This window comes from Lepidochelys olivacea (assembly GCF_965140295.1).
Source record: "Lepidochelys olivacea isolate rLepOli2 genome assembly, chromosome: 1".
NCBI lineage: Eukaryota > Metazoa > Chordata > Testudines > Cheloniidae > Lepidochelys > Lepidochelys olivacea.
This window is the reverse complement of record NC_140411.1, coordinates 167,729,619-167,745,805: the sequence shown is the minus strand read 5'-3', so window position 1 is coordinate 167,745,805 and position 16,187 is coordinate 167,729,619. Positions and strand designations below refer to the sequence as shown.

The 16,187-nt window shown below is 38.9% G+C and overlaps 1 protein-coding gene across 1 annotated transcript in view; it reads right to left on the bottom strand.

Moving 5' to 3' along the window:
• Positions 1-4,237: 4,237 nt before the first annotated feature.
• Positions 4,238-16,187, bottom strand: part of URB1 (URB1 ribosome biogenesis homolog) — a 69,856-nt gene continuing 57,906 nt past the window's right edge. The window contains exons 33-39 of the mRNA XM_084622949.1: positions 14,910-15,016; positions 14,119-14,262; positions 12,237-12,346; positions 9,638-9,835; positions 7,697-7,938; positions 5,402-6,007; positions 4,238-4,749 (exon numbers count right to left, since the gene is read on the bottom strand). Coding sequence (XP_084479075.1) covers positions 4,544-4,749; positions 5,402-6,007; positions 7,697-7,938; positions 9,638-9,835; positions 12,237-12,346; positions 14,119-14,262; positions 14,910-15,016 — 1,613 coding nt within the window. The 3' untranslated portion in view covers positions 4,238-4,543. The remainder of the gene's footprint in view (positions 4,750-5,401; positions 6,008-7,696; positions 7,939-9,637; positions 9,836-12,236; positions 12,347-14,118; positions 14,263-14,909; positions 15,017-16,187) is intronic.

Genomic DNA, 16,187 nt, shown 5'->3' with positions numbered 1-16,187 from the left:
TAGTCTCTAAGGTGCCACAAGTACTCCTTTTCTTTTTGCGAATACAGACTAACACGGCTGCTACTCTGAAACCTGTCAATTAATTAATTAGAACTGTGGGGTTTGGAGAGAAGCTGGAAGCTCCGTACCATCAAGCAGGCCATGGAATCACCATATGCTACAAATCTGGGAATTGGCAATTCTAATTGTCTCTCACACACTGGGGATGGACAAGGGCAGTTCAAAAATCAGAGAGACCAGACAACATAACCTTTAAAAAAAAAAATCTCGTCATGATTTAATGTTGGGGGTTGGTGATACTGCAAATAGTACTGTAGAATAGTTTTTAAAGCAAGTCTATCTATCAGCAATAGACTCAGAAACACCAGGGGTTAAAGTGGCTTGAGTCACACTGAGTCATGGACCAGGTGGGTGAATGTGGAAATGATTGCAGGAATTGAAGGCAGGTTATTAGCAAGGAAATGTCAAAGCACCTCACTTTCTAATAGGCAAATAGATATGGCCACCGCAGCCTTCCCCCTTTTTTCCTCAGACGTGCTCCTCTTTTATTAGATTGGAGAGTACTGCATGAGATACTTGGCAGGGTTCATGGCTGACATAATAAATAAATATTTGGGATGAAATCCTGGCAAAATTCCATGGTCTTCAATAGGGCCAAGATTTCACCCTGGATGTTTTTCTGCTTAAGTGGTGCTAACAGATCATTGCACCAATTGACCTGCTCAGGCCTTCAGTCTGAACTGGTGGATATCCTCCTCACTAACTAATGATAGCCTGTGACAGAGATCTACTTGGTATCAAGAACTATTCGCAATGGATGGATTCTAAGGGGATTGCTGAAGTATGTTAATCACTCAATCAACTGGTGTTCTCTTTTTTAGTTACAATGTGGCATGATTCAAGCACAGACCCACTGAAGTTACTTATACTCTATTATTTCTTTGACATTATATGTAACAGTTCAGTGTGATATGGAAACCTAAGATGGATTATTATTTTTTATACGAAGTCCAAAGAACAAGGAAATAAAATACGTTTTTAAATTACTTTAAGAAAACAATAGCATTATATACAGAATAAACCTAACCTGGAAAACAAACTAATATTAAATATACTAAAATGCAATCCACCCCTTAAAAAATGCTAAATACTTCTGGGGAAGAATAGCTTCCCTTCTGGTGACATTCCTACCTACACCAATTTCTGGGCATCTCAAGTTTACCAATCCTCTCAGTGTGGACTTTTCTTCACATACTTTTCTGAAGGTGAATGCTCCTCCTCGTGGTTTGCCAGGTTTCATGGTTTGCTAGAGTTCTACCCCCTTCTGTAGGCTACAAACTCCACAGCAGTAGGACTCAAGTCCAGTCCCTTTATATGCTTCAAAATCAAGCTGAGCTCCTTAAAAAAAAAAAATCTTAATGCCAAATGACTCTCAAAGGATCCTAATTTCTACTGAATCAGCCTATTAAGAAACCTCCACTCTAGACGCCTAAAATTCTTTTCTCTTGTTACTTCAGCAACCCCTTGCTGAACCAGTCAGAATGCCCCAGGGCTGAAGTACTACCATTGAGCCACATCTTTCCTGGTCTACTTTAAATCCTGAGATTTAAACTGCTGCTAAAAACTAGAAATCCATTTCACACACGGTACACAAAGGGAAGTACTTTTAGACCCAATTCAAAGTCCACAGAATCCATCAATGGACAATGGGATCACATCTTTACTGAACTTTAAAGGCTTTGACCCCTACAATGAGAACTAAGGGTGACCCTCTCATGAAAAGCCCCATTGACTTCAGTGGTGATCCGTCGACACAGTTCTCATTGTAGGACCAGGGCCAAAATTGGTGACTTACTTTATTTAAAGTAGTGCAGCTCCTTGGTTCAAAATGTAGATTAGTTTTCTTGGGTATATTCATTGCATTTGTTTTTTATTGACATTGCTGTTATATCTTTTTAATATCAGAGGGGTAGCCATGTTAGTCTGCATCCACAAAAACAACGAGGAGTCCGGTGGCACCTTAAAGACTAACAGATTTATTTAGGTTTCAGAGTAGCAGCCGCGTTAGTCTGTATTCGCAAAAAGAAAAGGAGTACTTATGGCATAAATTGGTTAGTCTCTAAGGTGCCACAAGTACTCCTTTAGATTTATTTAGGCATAAGCTTTTGTAGGTAAAAACTCCACATCTGAAGAAGTGGGGGTTTTTACCCATGAAAGTTTATGCCCAAATAAATTTGTTAGTCTTTAAGGTGCCACCGGACTCCTCATTGTTTTTATCTTTTTAATATATTTTTAAATGTTAAATTAAGTGCCCACATAAACCGTTTACTCAGAAAGCATTTATAGTGGGGCAGTAAAACAAATCATTCAACAGATCATATGAACTTTTAAAGATGTTTGGCCACTTACCCAGTATTTTTAAAAGTACCTAATTACCACATTTGTAGAACAGATTGCAGCTCACCAGCTGGAAATCAACCCTTATTTTTAAAAGTGCCCAAATGAAGATTTGGATAAGCCCCACTGATAAAAGTCTATGTGAACTGTATGTCCTTCACAGGCCAAACTGTAATAATTTTAACTTGTCAGCTCATTTACATGATAAGGAGTTTCCTTCTGGTTAATGTTTTTGAAAGTACCATTTAAAAAAGAAATGTGTCTCTGTACCAGCATAAACAACAGCAATGTGTTAGCACAGGGATTGGCAACCTTTGGCACACGGCCCATCAGGGAAATCCGCTGGCGGGCCAGGACGGTTTGTTTACCGGTCGCATCCGCAGGTTCCGCTGATTTCACCTCCCACTGGCCGCGGTTCGCCGTTCCAGGCCAATGGAGGCTGCGGGAAGCAGCGGCCAGCACATACCTCAGCCCTTGCCGATTCCCGCAGCCCCCATTGGCCTGGAACGGCAAACTGCGGCCAGTGGGAGCTGCCATCGGCCGAACCTGTGGGTGTGGCAGGTAAACAAACCATCCCGGCCTGCCAGCAGATTTCCCTGACGGGCCACATACCAAAGGTTGCTGATCCCTGTGTTAGCACTACATAAAGGTCTGAGAATAAAGTTTTCTCTTGGTTGCTGGGTGCAGCTCACACGTTATTTTTGGTATGTCACACCAAAATGGCAGCTATGGCTTTAATATCCTACTTCTTGGCAACAGTGAACTTTCTTTTTCAAAAAAAAAAAAAAATGCTTTTTTTTTTTTTAATTGAAAAGAACATTCCCATCATTTTAAATGGTTGTCAAATTTTAGGCCTAAGTTATATGACTGCACAACCCCTGATGGGCCCTTTGGAATAAAATATATTTTCACTGAACAAGCAAAGAGAATGGTTTTATATTTTTTAAAAATCATCTTCAAATAGACTGATACTATGAATAAAAACTACAAGAAAATAAATTATATTTCAGAATATATTAATATATAAAATATAATGCCATACTATGATGTGAACATGAAATGTTACACTTGTATTAAAAACAGATTCTATAAACATTAAATGGAGTGTGTATATCTGATTTCACTTTGAGTTAGAAATCTGTACAAATCTATACCTATGCATAGCACATATGAGGCATTATAAAAAACCCTGTTTTACATTTCAGAGCTTGAAATGCAGTACCTCCATGTTTGCATATCTGAAATGGTACATTAAATTGCCCCTTCCAGGTCTTGTTCAAGAAATCTTTAATTAGATTTCATGAACAATGTGCAGCAGAATACAATTTGAATTGATGAGGAACAATTCATTTAGGTCTTGTTTTGGTCAATTATACTATTTTTTTTTGTCTTAATTTGAAGAAAGCAACACTTGGATTTAACATAAGTGAAGCAGTACCAAAGCCTTATGCTTTTACTGAGAAAACAGGCAGAAGGACCAATCATTATCCGATTGAAATCTGAGTCTTTAGACTGTCCTAGTCAGGAGTAACCTCTGAGTCTTTAGACTGTCCTAGTCAGGAGTAACCTAGTGCATGTCACTGTTACACAGGAGACTCAGGTTCACATTTTTCTCTCTCTATGATGCAGAAGTTGGGTCTGCTTCAGAAACACTCATCCCCACTCTCTGGAAAAGCAGCGGTTAGGACACAGATAAGCACATAGAAGACCACCCCTCATCTCTTCAGAAGTGTGAGAACATAGGTCTTTGCCATAGTAATGTCTCCTCCTTGGTTCTGATGGCTAGGACTTATGTTCTCTGGCCAGTGGGGAAATGAAAATGAGTTTGGAGGCACTGCAGTAATCAGCAATTTTTCTTTTTAGTATTTTAGAAATTAAACAATGTTTGCAGTATAAGTTACATCATAGCTCCAGCATCCCACCTTGCCCTTGTCTGCGAAAGAAAGAGCAAACACTGCTTGAATATTCTACTGCTAGATTCTCCATGTACAGAATTCTTTTAAGTCTTGCTCTCTTTTTCTGGGCTTGTAGAAGTGTATGGAAAAAACAAGTTAGATTTGTACACAGTACAATTCAAAGAGGATTTCATGGTTACCAGCAGTGATGACATAGGTTTGACATTTTGAGTACGAGTCAGTATAGAGAATTAATGCCCCAAAATAGCTAAATAAATGTCTTTGCAAAGAGATACCATGGCTTCTTCCGCTTGTCTGTGCATTTTCTTGTCATCACCATTTAATTTACCATCTGTACCACCACAGATCAATTTGACATGGCTTATAAACATATCTGGTTCCTGTGCTCCAAGCCAAATGTCCCCAATGTAAACAGAAGCCAGGAATACACAAGAAGCTGTGAAACAAAAGTGAGGAAAAAAGGAATCAGAATAGATACTCTTCAGTTTCAAAACAGTAACATGGAAAATCTATTTTACCAAACTTTCCCTTTCAAAACAGTTTTTAAAGCTAGAGTTCGCTAATCCTTTCCTTTAAGGTGATATTAATTTTTTGTGCTCATCTTGGACCATCCGCTTCCCACCTCTAATAGAAAATACCCTCTTTTTAGTGGAAACCTCGGACATCTTTGAATATAGCTAATTATACCCTTAGCAACCACTTTTGTCAACAAATGGACAGAACTGGTGTCATGCAAATCAGAACCTCTAATGTGACTTTTGGTGCAAGAATATTTTCCCAATACAACTTCAGATATTCATGTATATAATTCAGCAAGGCAAATTTAATCCAAGACAACAGCTTCTTTTGGGGACTGGGACTAATATTATATCAAATATTCTTGTGAGGTGAAGACCATATTCTATATTAATTAATGACCAATAAGCCAAATCTTTCCCAAAAAGATAGCCTTCTGAAGTGATGATCCTCCATCTTAGCGAAGACAGATTTCAAAAACATTTGATGAATGAAAAAGATTTAAGTTCACAACTACTGTTATCTACTCCTCTGCCTTGTTACTGAGTGTAAACAAAAAAAGGACAAGTTACCTTTCTTGATCTCGTCCTTCTCTTTCATTGCTGACAGGCAGAACGTTTTCACCACCTTATGACAACTGGCGTTAGTCAATCCCTGAGTATCCAGAAAGTGAAGCATGATTGTACTAAACAAACAGAGCTCTTCAATGTTTGATGACTTCTGTTTGTTGGCTTCACAGATTCTGTTGTAAAGCTTAAAGATACTACTTTTCAGTGTGGCATCCCTAAGAATCTCCCGCACTACCGGAGGGTGTGGCAAAATGTTACTGTTTAGCCACTTGAGAGTGAAAAATACATTTTGTATATTGAGGCTATGATCCACCATGGACTTCACTAGCCATTTGGTTACTATGTAAGCAATTGCACATGTAAGACTGATAGTTTCATTCTCTGGATCAGTAGATTCAAGCCGTTCCTCTGGAAGTTTAGCAAACGGGGCTGGATAAACAGGCTCCCAATGAACCAATATGGACTCCAGATGGTCTCTGCATTTCTCTAAGTTTGAGACCTTCAGCTCTGAGTCAGTTTCTTCCTCTATTTCTACCACATCCATTTTCCGAACATGGCGAGATGAAGGGCGAAATGGGACTTGACCTTTGTTCTTTTCTTTAATATTTTCTGTAAATGGGAAAAATAAAAACAAGTCTCAAGCCCTCCAAAAACCTCTCTTGTCACTATAATGCAGGGAGGATGGCCTTGTGTCATTACAGCTGCTGGGAGGTTGCAAAGAACATGCTTCTGGCCTGATTCAACAACCTGACCTAAGTGAATGGAAGTATTTGAGTACCTAAAAAGTTAAGTTACATGCTTAGGTACCTTGCTGAATTAAAGCCTCTAATTGCAAAGGATGAAATTATTTCACTAGGGCCCTGATTCAAAGCTCAGTGAAGCCAATGGGTGTCTTTCCATTGACTTCACTGGGCCCCACATCCACAGGATGTAGTTTGGCCCTGATCTCGTGAAAGCTTAGACTTTCATGTAAGGTTATGTGAAACTTTCAGTTCAATTCATTGCTAGTTATATTATCAAAGCAGTAAAGCTTGTAAACAGCAGCAATGCATTTATTCTACTGCATCAGTATTGAATGGGGTATTGTCAGAGATCCTAATTCTGAAAAAGCTGGAAAGTCATCAGAAATCGCTATTTTGCAATAAATGAAATGGTTTTAAACCAATTTTGATTACTAAAAAAAAATTAATATCAACCCCAGCAGGTGATTTTAACAGCAACATTTCATGTCAAAGGGAATTTTTGTGACTGTCTTATAAACTGCTGAGGGCTTGAGAATGAAACTGGACACAATAATTGATCTTTAACTATAGAAATGGTAACAAATGCAAACATAATTCACTAAACTAAAATTTTATGTGTGTATGTGTGTGTGTGTGTGTGTGTGTGTATGTTAATAATATGGCACAGGCAAATATACAGAATCCCTAGAAATACCTAAAAAAAATATTTTGACATCTTTTTAAATTTGATGGGCTTTTAATATATTGTACACATTTTGTTAAGTGACAACACATTCTGTAAAAACTACAGTATCGCTGATCCTGCTGTACTGGATTAAAAAAAATATACACCTCTTCCCGCTCTCGCCCCAATATCTTTATATATTACTGAAATGGAAAGAGCGGTAAAAAGTTTAAATTTGCCTTTCACTCATTGTGCTGTTCCTTTACTTTTTGTATTTCTCTCAGCAGGGACAATGAAAATAGACTAGTCAATTTCCCTATACCCAGTTTCAAATCAATTTTGTTTTTAGGTTCTCATGCACTCTCAGAACACTGCAAGGCTTTGGCTGCAAATGCTGCAACTTTATTAAATGGAGGAGACCACCCAGCAAAACTGTTTGGGTCAGAATTTCATCATTCCAGCTGATTAACCAGTTGGCTTCTTGATCAGATATTTCTGTTGCAAGGCTTATACTCACTAACAGAACAGGCAACAGATACAAACAGGCTGCCAAAACTCCAGAAAATATTGTCCACACAATCTGCCACAGTCATTATGTCATTTTGTCAGACAGAATATTTTGAACACTTTGAGTTTATTATGGCAAGCTGATGACTAAGCCTCCACACGATTTTTTAAAAACGGCATTTACTTTCATGTGAAAATATAATACAATATATTTTTACAAACCACAATACTTGATTTATTACTGATTTTTTTTCTTACTTTAAAAGTGGTTTCCTTTGGAAATCTGGGTTCCTAAAAGCTCTCAGAATCCACTTTTATTTGTTTAAACAATGTTAAAAATCACTGCAACTGATGTGCTTTTAAACCAACATTTTTAATACTTACTAAGCAGCTCTTTGACTTGATATTTTTGAGCAATTGTTTGCACATCTTCTTGGAGCTGCAGATTTCTTTCAATGATGCTCCACTTATGCAAGAGCATGAGGACATCTTTGTTTGAAAGGACACTCTCATTTACAGTAAATCTGCCCATTTGTCTGAAGGCCTCAACAACGGTAGCTCGGTATCCTAGCACAGAACTGAACGTACTGAAAAACTGAGTGACCGTGGCAAAATCCAAGTTGGTCCTATTTCAAAAAGGAAACGGAGATTTTAAAAAAATTCACAAAATATATTTTTCTACATGTTAACCAAAAGCTAAGAAAAAAGCTAAATACACGGCTATTTAAAGTCCTCTGATTTTTTAAATTTAGTTTCTTAGAATGCAAGAGACATTTAATCTCACTCTGACTGAATGTCTGCTGCTTCTCTCCATTCGTGTCTGATGGGACAGACAGACAAAAAACCCCACATACACCAAAAATCTGCTCTGCAGATTACCTGCAGCCTGGAAAAGGTAACAGTAGAAGCCAAAGAGCACACAGTAGTGTGGGAAATGCTCTGGTGCTTCATCTAAAAGTATTTATTTTACATTAGTTTTCAAACTTCAAGAGGGAAGAACAAAAAATTTATTTTTCATGATGTGACAAACACCCATCTGAATGAATGGTTATGGTGAAATTACACCACTGCTTATTGTTCCAAACATCACCAGTTTCCTTGTCATCTCTCCTTGCTCACCGTGACCTGGTTTGTCTGTTCTCTCAGCATAAATGTCAAAAGACATCGGGGAAGACTGTAAATCCTTTGAGAAAGGGACTGTCTTTTTATTACATCTGTATTCTATATCTCGCACAACTACTATTATTGGCTAGGATTTTTCAAAGCCAACTATGCGAGTCAGCCACATACTCACGAGTATGGAGCTAACTCCCTAGTGTCAGCTTTAAAAAGCTTAACGATGACTATAACTATTTATTATATGTATGGTAGCAACTAGAGGCTGAGCTCAGTGCCCCACTGTGTTAGATGCTGTACAAACAGACACACTCCCTGCCCCTAAGGGCTTATGATTTAAACAGAGAAGACAAGTGATAAATAATAGTAATAAATCCTCTTTCTCTGTCAGTCGGGCAGCTGGTAGTCAGTCCAGATCCAAGGAAATTTGCACCCAACCCCCTTCCTGCTGCCAGCACACAGACAGGCTTCCCCAGGGGAAGAACTGCCAGAGCTGGAGAAAAAATTTTCTGGGTAACATTTTCAAAAGTGACTCAGGCACCTGAAACACTTTGTCATTTTTGAAAATTTTGCATTGTTAGCCTATACCTCCCTATACCACTTTGCCCGAGCCTGATTCTCCCACACAGACCACTCGCTAACCAACGCTGCATCAGGTAATGCATGCAAACCCAGTCAGTGGGGTCTTCAGAAGGTATGGACCAACCCTCAGTTCCTCAGGGGTATTTAGGCACCTAGCTCTCATTGATTTCAGTGGGAGTTTGGAGTCTAAATATCTTTGAGGATGTCGCCCAAACATCAAGTAGGGGCCCAGCAGAACCCATCCATGGAGACTGCGCCACTCGCTGTCCAGACTGTGGCCACTGCTCAGGCAGAGTGAGCTTGAAGCTTTTCAGGGAGTTGAAGTGCTGGATTTAGGCTCTGATCTAGCAGGAAAAGGACAAATTACATAATGCTGCCCTTTTAAAAACTACACATCCAGTACTTAGAACATGAGTCACCTTACAGTCACCACTTCATTGTTAATATTTTTAAAAGCAAAATCTTTCTGCAGAAGTTTCTCCCCTCGGGTTCATTTATCACCATTTAAAATTAAGGGGAAAGGGCTAATTTATCAGAGATTAGGTGAATTCATGTTGGCCTAATATATTTCAAACTGAATAACAACGTGATCACATAAGCCTGGAAACCTGATTGGAAAAGACTTACCGAATGTGTTTAACAAGCATGATCAAAACATACAGAAACTCATTTATAAACTGAAGAGGAAGGAACTTCTGGTTCTCCTGCGGCTTTTTTTTGCAAGGAGTTTGAAGTGGCATCGCCCTTCCTTTGTTTCCTAAATTTGTTATCCACAGAGTGTGGACTAAGGAGATTACACTGGTTAGCACCTTGTTTTCTAGAAACCTGAAAGACAAACAAAAATGCTTTTGTGGAAGGCAGAAACTGACCCGATCACCATCCAATCCATCTCCTAGAAGGAGATGCATGTTGGCATTTGGGGCCCTGAACATGCAGGCAGACCTGGATTCAATGGAGCTCCAAGTGGGTTGAGGATTCTACCCAGGTAGAACTCATTGCAGGATTGAGACCTTGGTTGCCAAGCTTCACCCATACATTGAGAATGCCCAACATTTCCTGTTTGGATGGCATATAATAAAAAACACTTCTATGGGTGGCAGTGTAGCCTAGTGGATACAGCATTGCTCTGGAATTCTGGAGACCTAGGTTCTATTCCCCACTCTGCCAGTGGCCTACTGAGTGACCTCAGACAAGTCACCTCTTTTGTAACGCTTTATGAGAGCTACATATTAATTATTATTATTATGAGGAATTGACAGAGCTTTCTGGCAAAGGTCCATAAATAGAACTAGTGATTTTTGACTCAACTATATCTTTCATTAAATCTGAATAATTTTCCAAAGCAATCCATAAAACTGAAAACTACGCAACGGCCACCATCTGTTTTAAATCAATTAATGTTTAAAACAAGAGTCTCTCTTATGGTTTGTATTAAGGATTTTTCATTTGCAGATTACACCAAACTGGAGGGGTTGCAAGCACTTTGGAGGACAGGATTAGAATTCCGAATGACCTTGACAAATTGGAGAATTGGTCTGAATTCAACAAGATGAAATTCAATAAAGACAAGTGCGAAGTACTTCACTTAGGAATGGAAAAATCAAATGCACAACTACAAAATGGGGAATAACTGCCTAGGCAGTAGTACTGCTGAAAAAGGATCTGGGGGTTACAGTGGACCACAAACTAAATATGAGTCATCAGTGTGATGCAGCTGCAAAAAGGCTAATATGATGCTGGGGTGTATTAACAGGAATGTTGTATGTAAGACACAGGAGATCATTTTCCCATACTGCGTGGCACTGGTGAGGCCTGAGCTGGAGTACTATGTCCAGTTCTGGGTGCCACAATTTAGGAGAGAGTCCAGAGGAGAGCAACAAAAATGATAAAAGGTTTAGAAAACCTGACCTATCAGGAAAAGTTAAACAACAACTGGGCATGTTTAGTCTTGAAAAACATAATACTCTTTCAATATGTTAAGGGCTGTTATAAAAAGCACTGTAATCAATGCTCTCCATGTCCACTGAAGGCAGGACAAGAAGCAATGGGCTTAATCTGCAGCAAGGGAGTTTTAGGCTGGATGGTAGGAAAAACTTCCTAACTATAAAGACAGTTAAGCTCTGGAATAGGCTTCCAGGAGAGGGAGTAGTCACCATCCTTGGAAGCTTTTAAAAACAAATTGGACAAATTGTCCCAAGCCGCTTCCCGCAGCTCCCATTGGCCAGGAACGGTGAACCACGGCCACTGGGAGCTGCAGGCGGCCATGCCTGCCGTCAGGCAATGTAAACGAACTGTCTCACAGCCGGCCAGCAGATTACTCTGACAGGCCACATGCGGCCTGCAGGCCATGGGTTGCCCACCACTGCTTTAGGAGGACAGGTCAATCAATCTTTCTTTTTCCATTAAAAGATCTATTATAGGCGTCTGCACTGTTGATCATCAATCAATTGTCTGCATTTTATTAACACAACAAAAGCTATTCTTATGTCAATTATTCATTACCTTGGAGGTCAGTGACCCATCCCACATAATTAGAAACAATACCCCTATTGCTTGATCATAGGCAAGCAAGATGCTTTCTAATCTAATCACAAAATAAGTATTGTGCATATTGGGCCAAATCCATGCTTCCACTTCCAGACAGGTGTGAAGAAAGGTGCCTAAAAGGGATATAAATAGTTGTGCCCTGCTCTGGGCACTTGAAAAACCTACAGGGTTTATGCTCTGCAAATCTATCTGGAGGTGGGGGCTGGGAGCATGCTCAGTCTGTTTTTAGCACAGATTCTCCTGATCCTGTAGCTGGTAAAAATTGTGTGTGTGAGAGAGAGAGATTGAGATTACAGCCAGTTCAGGATAGAGGATCAAATTAACAGCCATGCAGAGGTCATTGCAGGATTGGGTGCCTAAGCAACATTTGAAGAAGTAAACGGCTAATGCGCTATCCTAATATGTCATCTTGATAGTACCTTTGTGAGAACTCCTAAAAAAACAACCCCCAAAATTTAAACAACACGAGATAACATTTTAGGGTTCAACAAGTTCTTTCACCCTAAGGATGGCATTTATGTGTGGAAGTACCACGAGTACTCACGGGATACCTCTATGTAAGTCTCTTTCACACATACAGATGGGTGAATAATCCCTTTTATATTCATTTTCAATTGCACAAATACTCCACAAAGAGTACAATTATTTCTCATTACAACAACATCCCCCTTTTATGTACCTCTTCTCCAGAATATATAATATCCAGGTTAAGAGGCTATGGTCTCGTATCAGTTGATAGGCAGCTTTAGTGATACATGCAGCATTTTGCAGTATTTCCAGAATGTGACTCTGAAACAGAAAACAAAATATACTTTTATTTCAATAAACTATAGCTGTGGGCTAGTTCACTAGTATAAACATTTAGGAATGATAGAATAGGAATCTAATTGTTTGGTAAGCTTTTATTCAAAGGAAAACAATGACAAGACAGGGAGAATGCCAGACTGCACCCTATAACCTTCCACACAGACACTAGTTTTGATGATATATCGCAGAGACGTAGACACCCGTTCCTCACTGAACTTAAACAGATAAGCAGCATCAAAGCAAAAGTCAATGGGACTACTGAAGGCTAGGTACATGCTTAAGTACTTTGCTGAATAGGGCCATAGAAAGGAAGTCTGTCTAGAAGTTAAAGCACAGAACTGGTAGTCAGGAGACATGGCTTCTATGTTTAGCTTTTGCTATGTAACCAGAGGCAAGCTATTTAATTTCAGTACATCTCACGTTTCCCCATCTATAAAATGGCAATAATGATACCTACCTTCCAGGAGTGTTGTGAGGCATAATGAGTTAATTTTTATATAGTGTTTTGAGATTTTGTAAAGTGCCTGGATTGCACTGTTATTAGGAGTTCAAGGTATTTGTTATTGTTGCATCACTTATGACATTCCTCTACTTGGACCGCCAATCGTTATGCATTTTGTGATATAAGTAAACAAAAATGTTTGTAAAATGTATTTTTAGAGGGATAGCTAATAGAGGCAGCTATTAAAATACCCACTCATCCAGAAGTAAATATAATACTGAAATAAAAAACGTGAACTATTTGAAAAATTGGTGGACAGTATCTAATCTAATAAAGGCAAACACTGTAACAAACCATTTCAAGTTCTTCAGAACAGCCAAAGGACAGCAGACTTTCTAATTTTTAGGCAGATATATTAGAATCATTAAAGAGAAGCAGTGCCCAGGCAACAAGATACTTTTTTATTTTTAGGTCAAGATTTTCAAAGGCAACTAGTGATTTTGGATACCTCCATTTCTGAGCACCCAACTTGAGACACCATAAAGGACCTGATTTTCCAAGGGTGGATGCTCCATATTTTCTGAAAGTTAGGCTTCTTTAAGATGACTCAAGTTGGGTGTCCAAAAATTGAGGAAACAGAATCACTCAGTTTTAAAAATACTGACATAAGTCTCCACTTTTCTCCATTGTAAGGATGGCCCCTTTGTTATTGGACCAGATGCTCATCACAGAAAGTATGTCGCCAATATGCTTCTATTTGGAGATAGGTAAAATTAATGAAGGAATTAGACTGACCTCATTAAATTCTGTTTGGCTGCTTCCCCAGGATATAAAACTAGTGCATTAGCTCACTGTGTCAGCTGGCCACTCCGTATCTACCCATGTCTTGGAGGAACAATTCAATCACCTATAGGACTGAGCCCTTTATTTCTGACAAACTTATAAACAGGTTGCATTTCAGGTATAAAGACTCAATAACAAAGCAAGCTATTAATATTATAACTTTAGGGTACAGTGAAGGTGGAATTGATGATTATGAACCATCCTAAAAAGGACAAAGGCCCAACTACGCAACTGAAAGTGCACAAATTAGAGTTCTGAATGTTAGTGTCACTGGTGTAGATAAGGCCATTGACCATTACTGTCAGCTGGTGAAAAATGGTGCAGGTCCATGATGAGACTGTGGCACATAGTCTTGATGTAAGTGGGTATTTCCCCCCATAGAATTGAATAACAGTAAGTTTGAAAGAAGAGCATCTACATGTCCCTTCTTAATTTGCTTGAAGTTTTACATTTTTCTTCTTTTAATTACCTGGGAGGCTTCATCACACAGTGGACTGTTGAAGAAGCACAAAATGACATGGAAAATCCTCTGATAGTCATACAGCTCATAGCAGTGCTTGTCTCGCAGTCCTTCTCCAAGAAGCCCAAGAACCCACTCACGTTCTGTTTTGTGCTGGAAACCACACAGAAGAAGTACCATAGTCACCGATTTTAAAGCATGCTGGGAAAAGCCTCAGCACAAACAATATGGTTTCCTACAAGTGGCAACATCAACTTTTCCTGACTTCCTCTTTTCAGTTTTTACCACCACAAAATGTAACCAACAGACAGATTTCTGCAGGAATAATGGGTCAACGGGGCAAATGTGATCAGACACAAAACTTACAAGGTTGCTATTTCTAAAATATTTTCACTGAATTCAGCATTAATAACTAGGTTAGACAATCACTGTAGGCTCTTCAGGGCAGGGATTAGATATTCATTCTGTGTTTGCACAGTGTCTGGCACCATGGAGCCTTGATTCCTAATCATAATGGTCATAATGATCATAATGGTCCCTTCTGGCCTAAATATCTATGAATCTATGAATCTAATTGGGCCCACTAGGCCCTACCACAATAGAGATAATAAATATTTATATGAAAATAAAAATGAAACAAAAATGCCAGTAAATAATTACAAATGTTGAGTAGAAAATTTCTGGGATTTTTTGGTTGATTGCTAGACATTAACACCCTCAAGTCATAATACTAGCTAGGCCAGGCAATATATTGCTCTCTGAAGGTTTATGAAACATACAGGACATGAATCTCACATTACCTCAAAATCAAAGCTGTAGAAAAGCTGATAAAATCCCGGTACTTTCTTCAAGTCCAAATACTGATGTGACAGAAGGAATTTATTTATCTTTGTGTACATGTGCTCCTCTGTGAACAGATTTCAGTGGTTATTTCTGAGGAGGAAAATTTAAGTGTGCACATTCACAACCTCACTGATGAAGTGGGATCTACACCTTGTATTGCCTCCGTAGATGTCAGAAATATTTCACTTGTGGCAAGTATGATGTTCTCATACTGTAACAGTAAAGGTATTGTTGATCACCCTTAATTTTCCTTAAAACAAAAATACACAACCAGAGAATGCCCCAAGCAGATGATCACATGAATATTTAACGTTGGTCAATTCTCAATACTTCCAAAGTTACCCTTCACTCAGAAATAAAAATCTACTACAGAGTTAAAAGTAAACCCCACAGTGATATTCACAGAGAAGCCCCAGGGAATCTCATAAAAAATACAGGATTCTAAGCACAGTGAAGAGTGTCAAAGGAAAAGCAAACTCAGAATCATGGACAAATTCCAGACCATGCAATCATTGGTTTTAACTTACAGGAAAACATCGGTACCGAAGAAACACTTCACTGAAACATTATGCAGCTATTCCACATTTTATATATTTGATAAAAATAGCCATTTAGGGCAGGGATTCTCCAACATTTTCCACAGTGTGAACCACAGCCTAGAAGAGATTGTTTAGTGGACACCTCTGATCCTACTTGCAATACTATAGACCACCTCTCCTCCCATATATGATCCTATAAACATTCTTGTGTCAATTACAGTAACTAACCAAATGGAAAAGTAATACAAGGAAAGTATTTTCCTATATTTTTAGATGTAAACACAGAGGAGAGCCAGCATCATACAAATTACCAGGTCTCCACAGACCACATTTTTTAACTTTTGTATTATGGCCAAATCTGGAGATGCACGCATTAATGCCTGGATTTAAGCATGCAAATATCCCACATGGCTTGCACAGAGATCAGGCTATTCACATGACTAAGTCAGGCATACACACATAGATTCTAAATCCCGAAAAGACCGTTAGATCATCTTGTCTAATCTCCTGTATAACACAAGCCATTCATTTTCACCCCATTATTCCTGAATTGAGCCCAAAATTTGTGAAGAGAATATCCATCTCCTCTGCAACAGATTAGACGGGATCTGAACTGGCAACCACTTGCACACAAGGCACGACACTTTCCACTCCTCCAGTAAGTCAGTGCACAAGATTTAGATTCTAATGAAGGTT